The following is a 19,852-nucleotide window of genomic DNA, read 5'->3' as shown; positions in this document are numbered from 1 at the left end:
AAATGCCTCTGAGCACTATGGAACGTAAAATTTGAGGTGATCAGTCCCCTAGAACATATAACTACTTAAACCTAACTAACCTAAGGACATCACACACATCCATGCCCTTGGCAGGATTCGAACCTGCGACCGTCGGGGTCGCGCGGTTCCACATTGAAGCTCCTAGAACCGCTCGGCCACTGCGACAGGCCCTGGATTTATCATCATATACTCCTACAGTGATGAACGATATGTCACCGCACTTGTCAGTAACACGACCATGTCCTTGAGCGTGTTGAATTTGTTTTTCGACAGTGAATTACACATGTACAGAATCGTGCAAAGAAATTAGCGTTTATCAACAGACCTATCGGTTCTTTGCATCATGTTTTGATTTCACTGTTAATCGGTTCTAGCGAACATACCACAGTATTTGGCTGACTCTACCGATTTGAGTGGTTGGGCCGACCGGAGTGGCCGTGCGGTTCTCGGCGCTACAGTCTGGAGCCGAGCGACCGCTACGGTCGCAGGTTCGAATCCTGCCTCGGGCATGGATGTGTGTGATGTCCTTAGGTTAGTTAGGTTTAATTAGTTCTAAGTTCTAGGCGACTGATGACCTCAGAAGTTATGGTTGGTTTCTAGCGAAAACAAACTTATATTCTTTTTTTTTTTTTTTTTGCTATTATTTCGCGTTACATCCAGCGTTCCGAAAAAGTCTGATAAATATCGGTGCTGGGTAGGACATGTCGAATTTAAAAACTAACAATAGGTCGAAAATGCACTATTGTGGTGCTACAGCTATAAAAGAGCGGGAAGTCAACGTCCTAATGTTACTTTATCCTGGTTTTTTTATGCATTTTGTTCTTACAGATATTTGTTCTACATATCTATAATACCGAGTTTCTGGACTAGTGTTCGTTATGACGGCAGTTAAAATTCTCGTCACGACATCCCGGTTAAGGTTTTCCATAATTTCCCTCATTTGCTTAAGCAAATGCTGATATGGTTACTACGAAAGGGCATGGCCAGTTCCCTTCCACATCCTTCCTTTTTCTCCGTCTCTCATGACTTCGTCGATGGTACGTTAAAGTCTCATTTTCCTTCCTTTCTTTCTTCCTTCGCATTCGGAAGGGCATCAGTTAAAATCCCCATCTGACCATCCAGATTTAGGTTCCTAGACCGCTTGAGGAAAAAACTGAGACGGACATTGCTGCCAGGCTGCGTACCACCACTGCGGAAAGAGGCAGTTCGCTCACTAATACGTTGTTGGTCGGAGTTGTCCAATACCACAAAAAATAATCATGTATTTCTGCAATTCTGTTCATTCAGTAAAAATTACTGTCATAGTGTCATTCGTGTATTAATAGTTGTTCCATTTGTTGACTTCACTGCTGAAGTGATTTATCAGTAAGCGGGAAGACTGGAATTTTGTTTCGGCGTACCGAATTATAAGTTTTGTTATGATGTATAGAAGATGTTGCTAAATCCTCCAAGGTCTTGTACATAACGGGTGGTAGGTATTTCTTTGATTAGGAAACCATATCTGGAAATTTAAAAGTCTTCAGATAAGTGTTCCGCTCTCCTGCGACTGATATGTTCAATAGGGACATTAATTTACTCTGACTAAGGTAATAACTACCCTTTGAAATTAACTATTGAGTGTTACTACAATTTCCAATCATACCCGCTGTTGTTGACATAGAGGAATAGAATAATTCTGTACGTTTTGTGTACAGTGATTATACATCAGTTTGTTTTCACTGCAGCTAATTATGGTGTGCTAGATCATCATAGTGCGTTAAACAGATATTTCGTAGTAACCCGATTTAGTGTCTTAATCTGTTTCATCTCACGCATCGTTGCGCCTATTTAACCAGTTTACGAAGGTGTGAAACAAGACCTATGTTGACTAACAACTGGTATCTCAACAACTCTACTCCACTAACAGCGGTTGGATTTCTTCTCCGTTCAAGGAGCAATTATCTGCCTCAGGCCTAATACACACATCGAAAAAAGTTTTGCATTACCCCGGTTCCCAGTACTCCTGAAGATAGACGTTGACGGTGGATATTGTATCACAGATGCAGGCCCTTTGACTGTTCAGACATGTCACTAAACCCGCCCAATGATGTAAACAACCATGCATGAGCAGCGCCTATTAGACAGAGGGGTTCCTACAGCCAATCAGTTCCAGTCATTCCACCAGGAAGGAGGTACATGGCTCGTGTTGTTTGTAGTACAACCATGCCCAGACGGTCAATACTGCGTGTCGACCGCGTCCGCGTTGTTACTTTGTGCCAGGAAGGGCTCTCAACAAGGGAAGTGTCCAGGCATCTAGGAGTGAACCAAAGCGATGTTGTTCGGACATGGAAGAAGATACAGAGAGACAGGAACTGTCGATGACATGAATCGCTCAGGCCACCCAAGGGCTACTACTGCAGTGGATGACCGCTACCAACGGATTAAGGCTCGGAGGAACCCTGACAGCAACGCCACCATATTGAACAATGTTTTTCGTGCAGTCACAGAACGTCGTGTTATGACTCAAACTGTGCGCAAAAAGCTGCATGATGCGCAACTTCACTCCTGACGTCCGCGGCGAGGTCCATCTTTGCAACCACGACACCATGAATCACGGTTCAGATGGGCCCAACAACAGGCCGAATGGACCGCTCAGGATTGGCATCACGTTCTCTTCACCGATGAGTGTCGCATATGCCTTCAACCAGACAATTGTCGGAGACGTGTTTAGAGGCAACTCGATCAGGCTGAACGCCTTAGATACACTGTCCATGCGAGTGCAGCAAGGTGGAGTTTCCCTGCTGTTTTGGGATTGCATTGTGTGGGGCCGACATACGCCTCTGGTGGTCACGGAAGGCGCCGTAAGAGCTGTACGATACGTGAATTCCATCCTCCGACCGATAGTGCAACCATATGGGCAGCATATTGACGAGGCACTCGTCTTCATGGACGACAAATCGCGCCCACATTGTGCATATCTCGTGAATGGCTTCCTTCAGGATAATGACATCGCTCGACTAGAGTGATGATGATGTTTGGTTTGTGGGGCGCTCAACTGCGTGGTTATCAGCGCCCGTACAATTACCCAATCTTTGCTCAGTCCAATTTCGCCACTTTCCTGGATGATGATGAAATGATGAGGACAACACAAACACCCAGTCATCTCGAGGCAGGTGAAAATCCCTGACCCCGCCGGGAATCGAACCCGGGACCCCGTGCTCGGGAAGCGAGAACGCTACCACGAGCAGCGAGCAGCGGGCTCGACTAGAGTGGCCAGCATGTTCTCCAGACCTGATCTCTGTCAAACAAGCCTGGGATAGATTGAAAAGTGCTGTTTATGAACGACGTGATCCTCCAATCACTTTGCGGGATCTACGCTGGCCGCACGAAGGGAGTCGACAGACTTCGAACGCGAAATGGTAGTCGGAGCTAGACGCCTGTGACATTCGGTTTAGGAAATCGTCAGAGAATTCAGTGTTCCGAGAATACCAAATTTCTAGCTTTACCTCTCAGCGCGGACAACGCAGTGGCCGTCGGCCTTCACTTAACGACCATCTACAGCAGTGGCGTTTACGTAGAAATGTCAGTGCTAACGTACAAACAACACTGCTCGAAATAACTGCAGAAATCAATGTGGGACGTAAGACATACACATCCTTCAGTACAATGCTCCGAAATTTGGCGTTAATGGGCTACGGCAGCAGATGACAGACGCGAGTGCTCTTGATAACAGCACGAAATGGAACGCAGCGCCTTTTTTGTCTTGTGACAATATCACATCGGTTGGACGCTACGCGACTGGAAAACCGTCGCCTGGTATGACGAGTCCCGATTTCAGTTGGTAAGAGCTGCTTTATCAAAAAGGCACTGTGCAAGGTGGTGGTGGTTCCATAATAGTGTAGGCTGTGTTTTCATGGAATGAACTGGGTCCTCTGGATGTTCGGTTGCTTGGAGACCATTTGCAGCCACTCGTGGACTTCATGTTCCCAAACAACGGTGGAATTTTTATGGATGACAATGTGCTATGTCACCGCACCACAGTTGTTCGCGACTGGTTTGAAGAACGTTCTCGACAGTTCGAGCTAATGATTTGGCCACCCAGATCGCCCTACATGAATCCCATCGAACATTTATGGGACATAATTGAGAGGTCAGTTCGTGCACAAAATCCTAAACCGGCAACACTTTCGCAATTATAGACGGCTGTAGAGGCAGAATGGCTCAGTATTTCTGCAGAGGACTTCCAAAGACTTGCTGAGTCCATGCCTGCCACGTGGAGTTTTTGCACTACGCCGGGCAAAAGGAGATCCTACACGAAATTAGAGGTATCCCATGACTTCTGCCACCTTAGTCTAAGTGTGTAAATCAGTCGTAGTAATTTAGAGAAATTGGTCGTTAATGACTTTGGAATTGATTACACGTTAAATGACGGGCAGATACTGTGAGATGCGTGTGATGGCTGTTTTTAGTGGCGCGGCTCACGTCCCGCGGCCGCAACACGTTCGCCGGTCGCAGCATCAGAGAGGCCACCATCACGGGCCCACGAAGGAGGGAGTCGTTGCCACGACGGTGACCAGCCCCACCACACACGGCGAGGGTCCGCACTGGAACGTCGAAAATCAGCAGCTCTACTTCGTCGATATCGCCGGGAAATACGTCCACCGCTACGATCCCGAATCCGGCAAGGACTACAAAGTCGAGCTTCGTGAGTACCCATCTCGTGATAAGTAAGCTAATTTTATATAAATTTAATGGCATTTACATCAACAGATACACTCTATAAGACACCTCACAGCGAAAAGTGAACGTTACTTTGTACCAGGATGCTGCCTTTCTTTAATTCTATTTGTGTTTGGAGAGAAGAGAGATTGTCCACACACTATGTGGTCAAAAGTATCCTGGCATCTATTACCGGACATTAACAAGGGCAGGACGTCAAAAATTTAAAAAAAATAATTATGGTTCAGTACCTCAAAAGACTGTACCCTGGCGCATTCCAGACTCCTGACCGAAGGCAAAAATTGTGAGAGATTTTAATTTCGAGCCGGAAACTCGTTTTGCTTTACAGTTTATAATTCTCACCAGTGACCTTCACCTGCCCAGTAAAATTTCCTCTCCTAATATAAGGATCCCATTATAATCTCTCGCTCACTCAGTTCAGCAGACGAAATGTGTTTCTAAACATTTTACCTCGCAGCTGGGCTTGTACGTACTAACAATAGTTGCATTTTCTTCTGGAACCTGCGGTTGTGGAGTCTTTCTGACAACGGTAGTACAGCAAAAGACTCGATATAAATGGTATAATAGCTTGTTTACAGCATTTAGTCTCTTCTCCTTAACAGTTCAAAATGGTTCAAATGGCTCTGAGCACTATAGGACTTAACTTCTGAGGTCATCAGTCCCCTAGAACTTAGAACTACCTAAACGTAACTAACCAAAGGACATCACACACATCCATGCCCAAGGCAGGATTCGAACATGCGACAGTAGCGGTCGCGCGGTTTCAGACTGTAGTGCCTAGAACCGCTCGGCCACACCGGCCGGTGCTTAACAGTCCTCATTTCATACAAGAGCTGGTGCCTTATGCAACTAACAATCGTTCTGGCATGATTTTAATTTTATCGCGCCCAAGTACAGCCATAACAAATTATAAGTAGGCCTATGGAGTTCCGATCATTGTAGGACTAATGACAGTAAGACTCCGTATTAGCAGATTCCAGTAGAAGATGCAATTATCGTTTGTACGTACACAGCGAGTTACGAGTTAACAAGTGTAGAAACGTAGTTTCTCTGATGAGATGAGCAACCGAGCGAGCTCAGGCCTACCTTCGTGTCGTACGCGCCGCGGACTGTCTTTCTCGTACGTGTCGGAGAAGTGACACATGACGTGTATTGAAATTGTTTGCGCGCAAAGAGCGAACAACGTTGCGCTACCTTATTCCAGAGGCACTCGCAATTTCTCGAAAGCTAACAGGTGCATTATGAGCAGCAGCTCGAGTTTAAAACAGATAAATTCTAAGCTGTAAATATCCCGAAACTAGTAAACGGAATGTAAAGAGTGAAACGCCGTTGAATTCTACAATACTAATATCAGAAATCATTAGAGTTCAGATATTTCTGTAATTACAATAGCTATGAACAGCCTCTATACCTTGTTTGATTAGGACTTCCTCACAATTCATGTGGTTGAAAAAAAACTGAGATATCATAAACTGTTCCGGAAATATTTGAGATGAACTGCTTAGCTGAATCCCTCTCTGTAACACTTCTGGACTGGACGGAATCGCAGTTTTCACAAAGAGATCACGGCAACTTCATTAGCGTGTTGCCAACAACTTAGTACTATGGAAAATGAGATCGTCCTCCGTACAATAATTCTTCCATTGAGTGTCAGGTAGTGATGCCTCAATCATTATCGAGTTCATCTCTCAAGAAACCCATCTAAACATCGTGATCACAAATTTGGTTCCAGCTGTTGTCATGCCGCAGATAAATGGTCTGGTAAGCTTGAGTTCTATCACGGGTAATATTTGCATATATCTTTAAAAAAACATAATCTAGGGAGTGAATCTGCACTCGACTTGGCCAGCCGCTGTGACAGAGCGGTTCTAGGCGCTTCAGTCCGGAACCGCGCTACTGCTACGGTCGCAGGTTCGAATCCTGCTTCGGGCATGGATGTGTGTGATGTCCTTAGGTTAGTTAGGTTTAAGTAGGTCTAAGTCTAGGGGACTGATGACCTCAGATGTTAAGTCCCATAGTGCTTCGAGCCATTTGAACCACTCGACTTGACGATTAAAGAAACAGCAGCAAGGCGTGGAGACTTTAAGCGACGAGTGCTGAGCGCTGAATTCTGAACGATTCTGAAACAATAACGTCCTCTGCAGATAAAAAATGTCACAGGTGAAGCATAAAATATTAGGACATTTGCTCCGTTAGATACCGCTACAAATTAACCTACCATAAGAAAACGTATGCCACTGACGGCCCGGGTAGTGTAGTGGATAGTGTTATCAGACGACAACAATTAGGTATCATGTATTATTCCACAGATATCAAAGAAGTATAAGATCTAGCTATGCATGACACTAGTACGCCGGGTAATTTTATATAGTTACGAAACCTGGGCGATACAGTATCATGGAAGGTAAATGGGAATCAAGAACGAAAGAAGACCTATACCAACGGTTTGGAAAGTGACACATTGGCCGATTATTAGGGCATAAGAGGCTACAGTGATTTGAGCATATCCGTCGAGTTGATAGAGCTCTCCCATGCCGAGTCGTCTCTTCTCAGCCTTCAAGAAAGTGCCCAAGCGGACGTCCAAGTACGCGATGGAAGGATCGACTATTAACAATCATTAAAGAAGTGAGGCCGACAACATTGGAAGATGAAGCTGGAGACTGGCAAAAATGGGTTATCATCTGCAGTAGGTATTTCCTCTGTTGTGACTGACATGCCTCCTTTTTACTGTAATATGTTCTTTCATAATATTTAATATGTATATTCTCCTTTTGTAGAGTGGTTATTTCTTTTGTTTCCTGCTGTAGACCTTAAAGACCCGTTAATGCAATAAATAATGACGATGATGATGACCAGAAATGTGTAGGCCTGTATGTATCCATTTTATGTAGCGAGAATTAAGAAGACGTAGTGCTATGAATGTCTTGACAAATTGTCCGTCTTCTTTCCCGGTTTTCAGCACTGTCGTAGGGAATGATAGCAGACGGAACGACTCTTCATCTTTTAAGCGCCTGCCAGTCAGTAAGATAATTTAAAATCAAACTTCGTAACACTTTACTTCTACCACTGACGAGGAGAACACGGCAAATGCCACAACCTGATTTCCCAGAAACTTCGCTAGATGGAAGAGGGCTTAAAATAAGGAACACGTGCCTTGAGTCATTCGTAGACAATCAACCATTTCTGAGAAAACGATGTTCGAAGTGTTCGAGGTGCTTTATCTACCTTTTAGCGAGTGCATAGTTCAACAAAGCGTTATCACAGTGGCTAGCGTCGCGACTTCACAGTTTTGCGACCCGTCTTCGAAACCCTATTTTTATTTTTTTCGTTTATCTACCCATGTTCATAGAAGATTACTACACAAGTATTTCCGATGTACATTGGAGTAACGCTCTTGTTACTCATCTGCTAATTGTACGTCCGGTGACTGAATTTAAAAAATAAATAAATATACAAATGAGAAAATTATTAGAAATAGTTTTCGGTGACATTCCTGCAGTATATCTTGAGTCATAATCAATTGAATGCGCAAATTTTCGGTAACGTGACCTATTATGCGTGGTTTGCTGAGGAACTGTTGTCAGCGCGGAAAATCATCAGTAATCTTAGTGGCATTCGTACGCTGAAATGTCACTTTGGCAAATCTGTCTTCGCGCGATGCTTGTGGTGTTTCGAATTCCTGTGTTTCCAAGGTTTCTACAATCGGTAGCACCCAAGCAAATACACCAAATCTTCCTGAAGAATAAAATATAAGAACTAACATAAGAATTTATATAAGAATGAAACATAAGGGCATGAAAATTTAAACAGATTGTAACCCCCGCAAATACCCATATAATGACACTTATTGTGAAACTCAGTAATAATTTTTCACTTAATGTAAGTACCTTGCATACCCTAACTTCATAAGAAACATTCTTGTAGTAATCTTCTGCAGACGTGAGCAGATAAATGAAGTTAATAAATAAAAGATGATAAATAAATACAATAATCGGTTTTCGAACACGGAGCGCAAAACTGCGCAGCCCCAACGCTAACTACTGTCCCACGATTTCGGCCGTTTCTATCGCTAGCTGAAAGGCACATAAAGTACCTTGAAAACTTTGTCCTTCGTCCTCTCAGAAGCGGTCGAGTATCTGCGAATATGCCGAGAGACATTTTCGCTTGATCTGACTCCTCTTTCACTGAGCGAAGTTACTGGGAAATCGGTTTATGGCACTTGCCGTGTTCTCCTCGTGACTTATCTCCAAAGATTCTACTTAGAAATACTGTACTGTAATTTGCAAATTAATATAATTTTAGCTGAGTAGTGCAACACCACAGTTATCAGGCACAGTTTGATCAAAGATCTTTTATAGCTAACCTATTCCATAGCCAACTTCTGTGTCAGATAAGAATCATATTTGTACTTCATACTGAGATATAACGACAAACTCTAAGTGTATATACTTGCTTGGATTTCATACTTATCGAACGTGAGCACAAATATCCTGGAATGATACCTTTCACACGCAGCCTTCATGGTCAACGTTAGGAACACCTGTTTCTCTAAAACAGTAAGTGCACAAACTCGTAAGAGTACTGGACTAAAGCTGTCTCATTACTCATTGCTCATATGCTTGTTTGAAAGCAGAATAGGAAGAACGTAGTAGACAGTCAGTGGAAACACACAAAAAGAAAAAAAATTGAAATAAGCGTATCGTATCTTTGGCCTGGATGCCGCTATTCGGGGAAGTTCGACCGCCAAGTGCAAGTCTTAATTCGACGTCACATTGGGCGACTTGCGCGCTGGTGATGAGGACAACACAACACCCAGTCCACGAGAAAATCTCTGGCTGGGAATCAAACCCGAGCCCGCTCGCATAGGAGGCGAGCACGTTACCATCCAGCTAAGCAGGCGGACAGTGGAAACACATCTAGCATGAATAACATGTGCAGTTTGTGCAGCCTGCACGCAAGGCGTGCTGAAAAGTAATGCCTCAGAATTTTGTATGTGAAAAGTCTTAAGATTTGTAAATAAATTATACGTTATCCACATTCTACATCTTTATTCTTCATGTCTACGTATTTGCAACCCTCTACCGTTAGAGGGCTCCGAATTGTACGCGGTGTGTAATCTAACTGTGTCTGTGCGTTCAAATGGCTCTGAGCACTATGAGACTTAACATCTGAGGTCATCAGTCCCCTATAACTTAGAACTACTTAAACGTAACTAACCTAAGGACATCACACACATCCATGCCCGAGGCAGGATTCGAACCTGCGACCGTAGCAGTCCCGCGGTTCCGGATTGCAGCGCCTAGAACCGCACGGCCAACACGGCCGGTTGTCTGTGTGTTAGAAACAGCGTGCTGTAATAGGATTTCGAATTCAAATAACTCGTCCACACAAGGAGCACCCTCTCCTTCAACATGACAATACCAGAACACACACAAGCGCTGCGGCACCTGAAACACTCCGACGCCTTGGATTGGTCAACCTCCATACAGTCCGGACTTGGACCCATTCGAGTTTCATCTGTATCCGAAACTTAAAGAAAACATTCGAGGACTTAGCTTTGACAGCGATGAAGCGGTACAAGAAGAGATGAGGTTATGGCTCCGTCACAAAGTCAAACATTCTACAGTGAAGATATCGACAAACAGGACTCACACTCGGAGAATCTTGTTCGTCGCCAGCTTGATTATGTTGAGAAATAAATATGTAGACATGAAGCATAAATATGTAGAATATTAACAAAGTTTGTTCTGTTGAAAAGCACCGGCCGGAGTGGCCGAGCGGTTAAAGGCGCTACAGTCTGGAACCGCACGACCGCTACGGTCGCAGGTTCGAATCCTGCCTCGGGCATGGATGTGTGTGATGTCCTTAGGTTAGTTAGGTTTAAGTAGTTATAAGTTCTAGGGGACTTATGACCACAGCAGTTGAGTCCCATAGTGCTCAGAGCCATTTTTTTCTGTTGAAAAGCCTTCGAGAGTTTTGGCATAAAAAATCCCTAGACATCAGTTTTCAGCTCGCTGTCGTATTAATTACTATGTGGTGTGTGTAAGCAGACAGGATTTCACTCGGTGGGTGTTCACACACTGTTTATTAAGGTTTTTGCGGGAAGTTTGTTCACCAAATAGTAGCGTCCTGCCCCGCAGTAAGTATCACGATGAAGATGTTATGACTGGTGCTTAAATTACACTTGTCTGCGGCATGTGATCATGTTGTTCTTTCCAGTCACCCTGGGTGTACATTTCAATATAACTGGCACAAAGGCGCTAGGACTGGCTGTAGACATGATGCAAAGCTACGTGCCCAATTCAAAGGAAAACTAATTCACTGTTCAAATAAACGCAGTTAATGTGGCTCTCTGTTGATACTTTAAGAGACAATTACTATTATTAAATCTCAGTATGAGACAGTCTGTGCGAAACACTTCACTGCATTATCCACACTTTGTGTAGCTTGGAAAATGTTGCGGAGCACCAGATCTTTACCAAAGTGAACTATCCATTGGATGAACACTATTGAAAGTCACTTTCCAATAAATGTACAGTATATTCTTGTTTTAATTCTGTTATTTCAGACCACATTCACGGCTCTGTTGATGATTATATGCCGGTCGAAGTGGCCGAGCGGTTCTAGGCGCTACAATTTGGAACAGCGCGACCGCTACGGTCGCAGGTTCGACTCCTGCCTCGGGCATATATGTGTGTGATGTCCTTAGGTTAGTTCGGTTTAAGTAGTTCTAAGTTCTAGGGGACTGGTGACTTCAGAAATTAAGTCCCGTAGTGCTCAGAGCCATTTGAACCATTTTTGATGATTACATGACGTTGGGTACGTCCTGTTTCTTTCTGCGCTAAATTACACCATCCCACATTATTTACGTAGCACTTCACATCCACAAACAGGAGAATGACTCTAATCTTTGTGTCTACGTATCACTCATGACCTTCTCTGCCAGGGAAAGACAAGATTTTGCGTTTATACCACTTCAGTGAGCAACGCGGATAATCTGATAAATGGGGTTAGTCAAGCGTTTCGTAGAACTCTAACAGTGTTTAGAATATTAGTAAGAATAAGGTAACCAAATGATAGCCGTAGCGAAGATGATACAGAAATGGTTTATACGTTTTGAATAGATATTTTAAATTGTGCGTATGGAATAAATCTCGAAAGACTAGATCCGGAACATGGCTACATCTCTTACCTAGAATAGGGGATAGTCTGTAGAGTTTCTTTTTCACTTTATCACACGAAAATCGTCCTATTTTTATGCTGTTACTTATGTGATGCCGTAAGTGTTATATGAACCAGTGGATTTGGCTCAATGGCCTTATGGAAACCGAAAAATCTCAAAAGATATAAAGTAAAAATTAAAAATGTCGTCAGGCAGGTTGCCTACAATTTCGTCTGTTTCAGGAGCATTGACGTTCTTAACTCAGTAAGAATTTCCCTGAAATGAACTCTCGTTATTGAAGTAGCGCATCATTAAATGTCTGATGGTATGTATTACAGCAAACAGCGTGACGCTGGTTATACCACTGCGTGACTCGACTGACAAGTTCCTGATTACTGTGTCGCACACGCTGGCAGTGATGACCTGGGATGGAGTCAGCGAGACGCCCTCTAGCCTGGAGGAGATAGACACCGTGGAAGAGGACAAGCCGGGAAACCGCTTCAACGACGGCAAGGCTGACATCCGTGGGCGCGTCTGGGCAGGTGAGTATGATTCGATGGGCGGCTGACAGCGAGAACCTCGCTACCTGCCTGTTCTTTTATGACAGGTTACACCGTAGTAGCGACTCTCAGCTTGGGGAAACTCTACTGAGGTCCTATTGACAGCCCGCAATCGTCTTTAGAAGTCTTGCAAACTTCTCGAAAACATAAGTAGTCAAGAAGTGTCTGAATAAACTTCCAAAATAAAAATTAGTCTTTTTAGGAAGTACTACGATAGTCTTCCCCCATTAGCGGACATAAATATAACAGCTATTCCAATGACTTACCTGTTTCATGTAACTGGCAGCAAGTACAATGATTATCTTGGACGCTTGTTTTCAGTTTCGACATAACTATACTGCTGGCAGCTAAAACTGCAGTGCTAGGAATTTTGCTAATTGTTTGTATACATTATAGCAGTAAGAATGCATTATTACACGGTCCAATCACATTAATATGACCATCGCATATATCCGACGTCAACGTGCAATAATTACTCACAGTTGTAAGGTAGCAGTACTAGCAGTGTTGGGTATATAAAGCGTGTCGGCGGGACGCGAAGAGCCGGCCGGAGTGGCCGAGCGGTTCTAGGCGCTACAGTCTGGAACCGCGCGACTGCTACTGTCGCAGGTTCGAATCCTGCCTCGGGCATGGATGTGTGTGATGTCCTTAGGTTAGATAGGTTTAAGTAGTTGTAAGTTCTAGGGGACTGATGACCACAGAAGTTAAGTTTCATACTGCTCAGAGCCATTTGAACCATTTTTTGGGACGCGAAGAACAGAGCAGTCGGTGTCATAATGCGGAGACGAAGTGATTTGTCTGATGCCCCGAAGGGGTGATCATTGACTTTCGGGCCAAGGGTGCAAACATTTCCGAAACGGCTAAGTTTTTAAACTGTTTGCGTGCCGCTGCGGTTGAAGTATATTGTGTATGGAAAAATGGTGCTATTCAAAACATGCGCCAAGGCTACTTGTGGTGCACCACGGAGCATAGATGACAGGGATGAACGACGGCTGCGGAGACGAGTACCGGCGAACAGACGAGCAGCTGTCGAGCAACTGACCGTCCGGATGAACCAGGCAGCTACCAACAGTGTCACCTCAACAACTGTTCAGGAACATTGCGGCGAATGGGCCTCCACATCAGGCGCCTGGTCAAGGAGCCATGCTGACTGCTGACTGCTGTTCACTGGAACGAACGCAACTGGACGTCCACTGAGTGGCGAGAGGTGGCCTTTTCAGTCAATCACGTTTTATGCTCCGTTGGACAGATGGTCGTTGGCGTGTACGGCGTGAAACGTTTGAAAGCATACCTAGCCGGAGTAGAGAGCGTTGTTGTCTGCGGAATGTTTTCGCGACATTCCCTCAGTGATGTCACTTTGGAAGTCACAAGCGGCCAATATAAGTATGCATCTATCCTTGGGAACCACGCCCACCCCTACATGCAGTTCGTTTTTACCCAGCACGATCACATCTACCAGCTGATCAATGCAACCGAGGAACCTAGCGCAGTTGGCCACAGCCCTGGAGTCGGCAGGGCTCCACATCGCTGTCGGTACCTTCCATAATGCCTCTTGGCGGTAAGCGCTGCAAAAGGTGCTCATTCAGGATTTTGCCAAGAGGTCACATAAATGTGACTGGACAGTGTAATTCTGTAGGGGATTTGGGATACACAGCGTGATAAATTTACTACACACAGCTGTGATCTCTGGAACGACTATGGCTCCAGCCTGGCTTGCCATCAAGTCGTACTGAGCTTGAATGACAGATAGGGATACGCCATTTCATGTTGTTTCAACTCTATAACAGATGTAATCAGCTGTAGCCGCTAGCGAATAGTGGCGTGGCAGTTTCTCGGCAACCTATGATAAAATGTTTTCAGTGGGTGACAGATCTGGCAATCGTGCTGGTCAGGGCAGCAGTAGAACACCCATTGTATTGTGGTGCGGCGTTCTTTCATGAGCGAAACGTGGTTTTGCGTTATTTTGCTGAGAGATAACGTCACGGAGACGTCATAGATAGGCCAAAGCCCCCGGTCTCAACACGTAAGGAATGTAGCAGTGCTGTCTAAATTACCAACTATGCCAACTGAGGTGATCGTGTTGTGTATCCATTAGCCGTCCATTCTACCACAGCAGGTATGTGTGAACTGTGAATAGAGGGCTCCAGGGCTGCACTTCAATAATACGACTGTTGTTAGAATCTAGTAAACATATCTTCAGTTAGTTCTTTTTTGCAACTCTGAAATCGTCTAGATTCGACGAAACTATCAGAATGCTGTGGCATTCGCCACTCAGTTATGAAAATGATAGACTGATCCAAGGTACTTAACGCTTTCGAAAAATGTGTAATTAAATCTGCAGCTAAGTTTCCGTCCAGATGGTAACAGACTTTAATTCTTTCTATTGTGTGTCAAATTTATGCTGTAATGAAACTAGTGGTTGAAACGTTCCTTTAACGTATTAGCGCCTAAGACTTTTTTGCAAGTGTTCAACCCGAAAACTGTACTGTGTGCTATACTACAGACACTGTTGGTAATCTTTTGCTCGCACTGCGATGATGATTTTCTTACCACAGGCACGATGGGCCCAGAGCCGGTTGTTGGCGAAGTGACGCCGGATCAGGCTACCCTGTACCTGCTGGACACAGACTCACGCACAGCTGTCCCAAAGGTGTCACCCGTCTCTGTGTCCAACGGGATTGCCTGGGACGGCAACGTCATGTACTACTCCGACACTTCCAGCTACGTCATTGCTGCGTACGACTACGACGTCGATACTGGCAACATCAGTAAGTGATACTTAATTAGAAGTCCTTCGTAATTTAGTAATTCTTCTATGCATAAGTGGACAATAATCAGAATTTTTCTCAAGTCGCAGACATGTGGGGCATTCTCGAATCACAGTAATGACGGTGAACTGCTGTAGACTATTACTGTTCATGGGATCCTTTGACCAAGAACCGTTGTTTCCCGGTTTTACACTGATTATTCACGGATTCCTCGCTTCAACAAGAACCGGACATATGCGAGTAGTACTCGGGCTCTGAGGGTTCTATACAAACTTAATTATGTATATATTTAGTTCAACTGTAGGTTTTGATGAGTGAGTTTTCGAGTAGCAAAATTTGAGACATACATGGTCATATTCTTTGATTGCACTGATAGAGGTTAAATTTTTTATACTGCCAAGGAACCGTAGGCCATAGTGTTAGACATGAATTTCAGCTTAATACCTCTGCTCGTTCCTGAGAAAAAGGGGCCTAACAGACGGCCTTATTTTTTGTTTCCATTTACTTAGGAGCTTGAATCTTTTATACCGCCAAGGGACCGTAGACCTTTCTATTTGGCATAAATTTCAACTTGATAACTCTGCCGGTTTCTAACATAAATAGATCTTAACAGACGGACGGACAGACACATAGATGGACAGATAGATAGACAGAGAGACGGACGGACAGCAAAGTGATAATACAGAGAAGAGCCAAAGAAATTGGTACACCTGCCTAATATCGTGTAGGGCCCCCGCTAGCACGCAGAAGTGCAGCAACACGACGCGCCATGGACTCGACTAATCTCCGAAGTAGTGCTGGAGGGAATTGATACCATTTATCCTGCTGGGATGTCCACAAATCCGTAAGAGTACGAGGGACTGAGAACTCTTCTGAACAGCACCTTGCAAGGCATGCCAGATACGTTCAATAATGTTCATCTCTGGGGAGTTTGGTGGCCAGCACAAGTGTTCAAACTCAGAAGAGTGTTCCTGCAGTCACTCTGTAGCAATTCTGGACCTGTGGGGTGTCGCATTGTCCTGCTGGAATTGCCCAAGTCCTTCGGAATGCACAATGGACATGAATGGATGCAGGTGATCAGACAGAATGCTTACTTACCTATCACCTGTCAGAGTCGTATCTGGACGTATCGGAGGTCCCATATCACTCCAACTGCACACGTCCGCCGGCTGGTGGGGCCGAGCGGTTCTAGGCGCTACAGTCTGGAACCGTGTGACCGCTACGGTCGCAGGTTCGAATCCTGCCTCGAGCATGGATGTGTGTGATGCCCTTAGCTTAGTTGGGTTTAAGTAGTTCTAAGTTCTAGGGGACTGATGACCTCAGAAGTTAAGTCCCATAGTGCTCAGAGCCATTTGAACCATTTGCACACGCCCCACACCATAACAGAGTCTCCACCTGCTTGACCCCCCTGCGGGTTCGGGGGTTAGAATAGGCCCGCGGTATTCCTGCCTGTCGTAAGAGGCGACTAAAAGGAGTCTCACATGTTTTGGCCTTATGTCATGGTCCCCTCTCGGGTTTGACCTCCATCTTTCTAAATTATTCCGAAGAGCGAGCCAATTGGGGAAGGGCGCCTTACATGGTGCACTGTATCCGTCGTGAAATTAGACCTTTAGCCGTCTTTCTCGTCGTTGCAATGGTGTCCCGCTCGTTTTCGATCTCTTGGGCGATTACCACACTGCACTCTGCAGTGTTTCTTTTAACTGCGACGACGACCTTGGCCATTTTTGCACCTAAGATCCAGCACGGTAGCCAGTCCGTTGTGGTGGGGCCGCCATGTACCCTCTTGGTTGTAGTCCCCTGACAACACAGGGATCGCTCTACTGATGCCTGCGCCGTTAACTCCCCACGTATGCCAAGGAGTAGATGCCTATCCTCCTGGGGTATCAGGACTCCCGGCAACGGCCATCCTGCCAGGTGGCCTTTGCTGTGGCTGGGTGGCGCCCGTGGGGAGGGCCCTTGGTCGGAGTAGGTGGCATCAGGGCGGATGACCCGCAATGAAGCGTGGTACATCATCTCTCGCTGGCGGCCAGCCGCCAGCAGTCTCTAAGCGTTCTCGGGCTCAATTTAATGCTCAGAAGTACGATCCGAAAACGTTCCCCTCCCTGGCCACGCCGTGGGAAGAGCGTAAGTCCCAGGATGGAGGTGACAGTTATTCGCCCCGATTCTTAGTTTGCACGAGAGCTGATGGGGAGTCTTTTCTCTCCACAAAGCCTCAGTTCTTCGTCGAGCATTTAGAGGACAAGTTTGGGGAGGTGGAGGGCTTGTCTAAAATGCGCTCTGGCTCAGTACTGATACAAACGGCATCCTCCGCCCAGTCACGCAGGTTACTTGCTTGTGACAAGTTGGGGGATGTTAACGTTACTATTACTCCACATAAGAGTTTAAATATGGTCCAGGGTGTTATTTTCCATAGGGACCTCCTTTTGCAGTCTGATGACGAGCTGCGCGCCAACTTAGAACGTAGAGGTGTTCATTTCGTCCGGCGCGTTCATCGGGGTCCGAGGGACAATCAGGTTGCTACCGGTGCCTTCATCTTGGCCTTCGAGGGTGATACGTTACCGGAAAAGGTTAAGGTGATGGTCTACCGATGTGACGTCAAGCCCTATATCCCTCCCCCGATGCGGTGCTTCAAGTGCTGGAAGTTCGGCCATATGTCTTCCCGCTGCACTTCCAGCCTCACATGTCGAGATTGCGGACGCCCATCTCATCCCGATACTCCATGTGCCCCGCCTCCCGTTTGCGTCAACTGCGGGGAGCACCATTCACCTTGCTCGCCAGACTGCAGAATATTCCAGAAAGAGCGCAAAATCATGGAATATAAGACCCTGGACCGACTGACTTATACTGAGGCCAAACGGAAATACGACCGATTACATCCAGTGCGAATGACAACTTCCTACGCCGCTGCTACAACACCTGTGCTAGCCCCATCAGTTTCGCGCCTTCCGGCCGGATCGACGAGTGGTACAACTCCTCCTGCCCCCTTGCCAGTGGGGGGCTCTACCCACCGGGTTGCTCCTGTGCCACCTACCTCAGGAGCAACACCATCCCCCCCATCGGGGACGTCGGTCCCCGCTTCTAAGCCGGAGAAGTGTCCAACTTCTTCGGCTTCTCACGCTCGCAAGGGGTCCCTTGGGTCCCTCCCTTCCCAGGTTTCCACCGGCGGGAAGGCTGACGATCGACAGTGGCGTAAGTGCCCACAATCTGCAGGTCGAAGGGCTTCCCGATCCTCCTCAGTCCCGGAGACTGAATCGGTGAAGCCCTCCCAGCCAGTGAAACCCAAGGAGCAGCGTGAGAAATCAAAGAAGAGCAGTTCTAAGCCCAAGGAACGCGCGGTGGTAGCCACCCCATCGCAACCTTCTAGCTCTGCGTCTGGGGACGAGGTGGAGATTCTGGCGTCCGCTGAGGACCTCGATCTCGCCGGTCCCTCAGACGCCGTGAATAGCAATAGCACTAGCACGGGTGCTCAATCGGAGGCAGCAGGTGACCCAGCGGCGTAATCTGCCGTCCCAGTCCCGGCACGCCTTTCTCAGCCATGGACAAAACCATCCTCCAGTGGAACTGCAGCGGTTTCTTCCACCATCTAGCTGAGCTCCGCCAACTAATCAGCCTTCACCCTTTCCTCTGCATTGCTCTGCAGGAAACTTGGTTTCCAGCAATGCGCACCCCCGCCCTCCGTGGCTATCGGGGTTATTATAAGAACCGAGCAGCTTATGAAAGGGTGTCTGGTGGCGTCTGCATCTATGTCCTTAACTCTCTTCACAGCGAGTCTGTCCCTCTACAAACAGCTTTAGAGGCTGTCGCTGTTAGGGTGTGGACGCCGCAGGCTCTTACCGTCTGCAGTCTTTACCTTCCACTGGAGGGTGATGTCGCGCAGCATGTCCTGGCTGCGCTGATAGCCCAATTGCCGCCACCTTTCTTATTACTGGGCGACTTTAACGCCCATAACCCTCTGTGGGGTGGGTCAGTGGCAACAGGTCGTGGCGCCACCGTTGAGCATTTATTGTCGCAGCTCGATCTCTCGATTTTGAATGATGGTGCCTCCACGCACTTCAGTGTGGCGCATGGCACCTACTCCGCCATTGACCTTTCAATCTGTAGCCCTAGCCTCTTACCATCTGTCCACTGGAGTGTGCATGACGACCTGTGTGGTAGTGACCACTTTCCGATTTTTCTGTCACTACCACAGCGTCACTCTTCTGGGCGCCCTAGCAGATGGGCTATGAATAAGGCTGACTGGGACTTGTTCTCCTCCACTGCCGCTATTGAGCCTCTCTCAACTGATGCCATTGATGCGGTGGTTACATCGGTCACCGCCGGCATCGTCACTGCCGCCGAGTCTGCCATTCCCCGTTCTTCTGGGTCCCCTCGGCGGAGGGCTGTGCCTTGATGGTCGCCTGAGATCGCTGAAGCGATTAAAGATCGCCGGCGGGCGCTCCAGCGTCACAAGCGACATCCCTCCATGGACCACCTTATCGCCTTCAAACGGCTGCGTGCGCGGGCCCGCCTCCTTATCCGCCAAGGCAAGAAGGAGTGCTGGGAGCGGTATGTGTCCACCATTGGACTCCATGTCACTCCATCGTAGGTCTGGGCCAAGATTCGACGGGTCTTCGGCTATCGGA

General features: G+C 46.5%; 1 protein-coding gene across 1 annotated transcript in view; it reads left to right on the top strand.

Moving 5' to 3' along the window:
- Positions 1–19,852, top strand: part of LOC126184719 (regucalcin-like) — a 57,439-nt gene that overhangs the window by 13,484 nt on the left and 24,103 nt on the right. Inside the window, exons 2-4 of the mRNA XM_049927242.1 lie at positions 4,470–4,705; positions 12,241–12,444; positions 15,018–15,230. Of these exons, the coding sequence (XP_049783199.1) occupies positions 4,470–4,705; positions 12,241–12,444; positions 15,018–15,230 (653 nt within the window). The remainder of the gene's footprint in view (positions 1–4,469; positions 4,706–12,240; positions 12,445–15,017; positions 15,231–19,852) is intronic.

Source organism: Schistocerca cancellata, chromosome 4, assembly GCF_023864275.1.
Source record: "Schistocerca cancellata isolate TAMUIC-IGC-003103 chromosome 4, iqSchCanc2.1, whole genome shotgun sequence".
NCBI lineage: Eukaryota > Metazoa > Arthropoda > Insecta > Orthoptera > Acrididae > Schistocerca > Schistocerca cancellata.
This window is presented reverse-complemented; position numbering and strand designations above follow the sequence as displayed.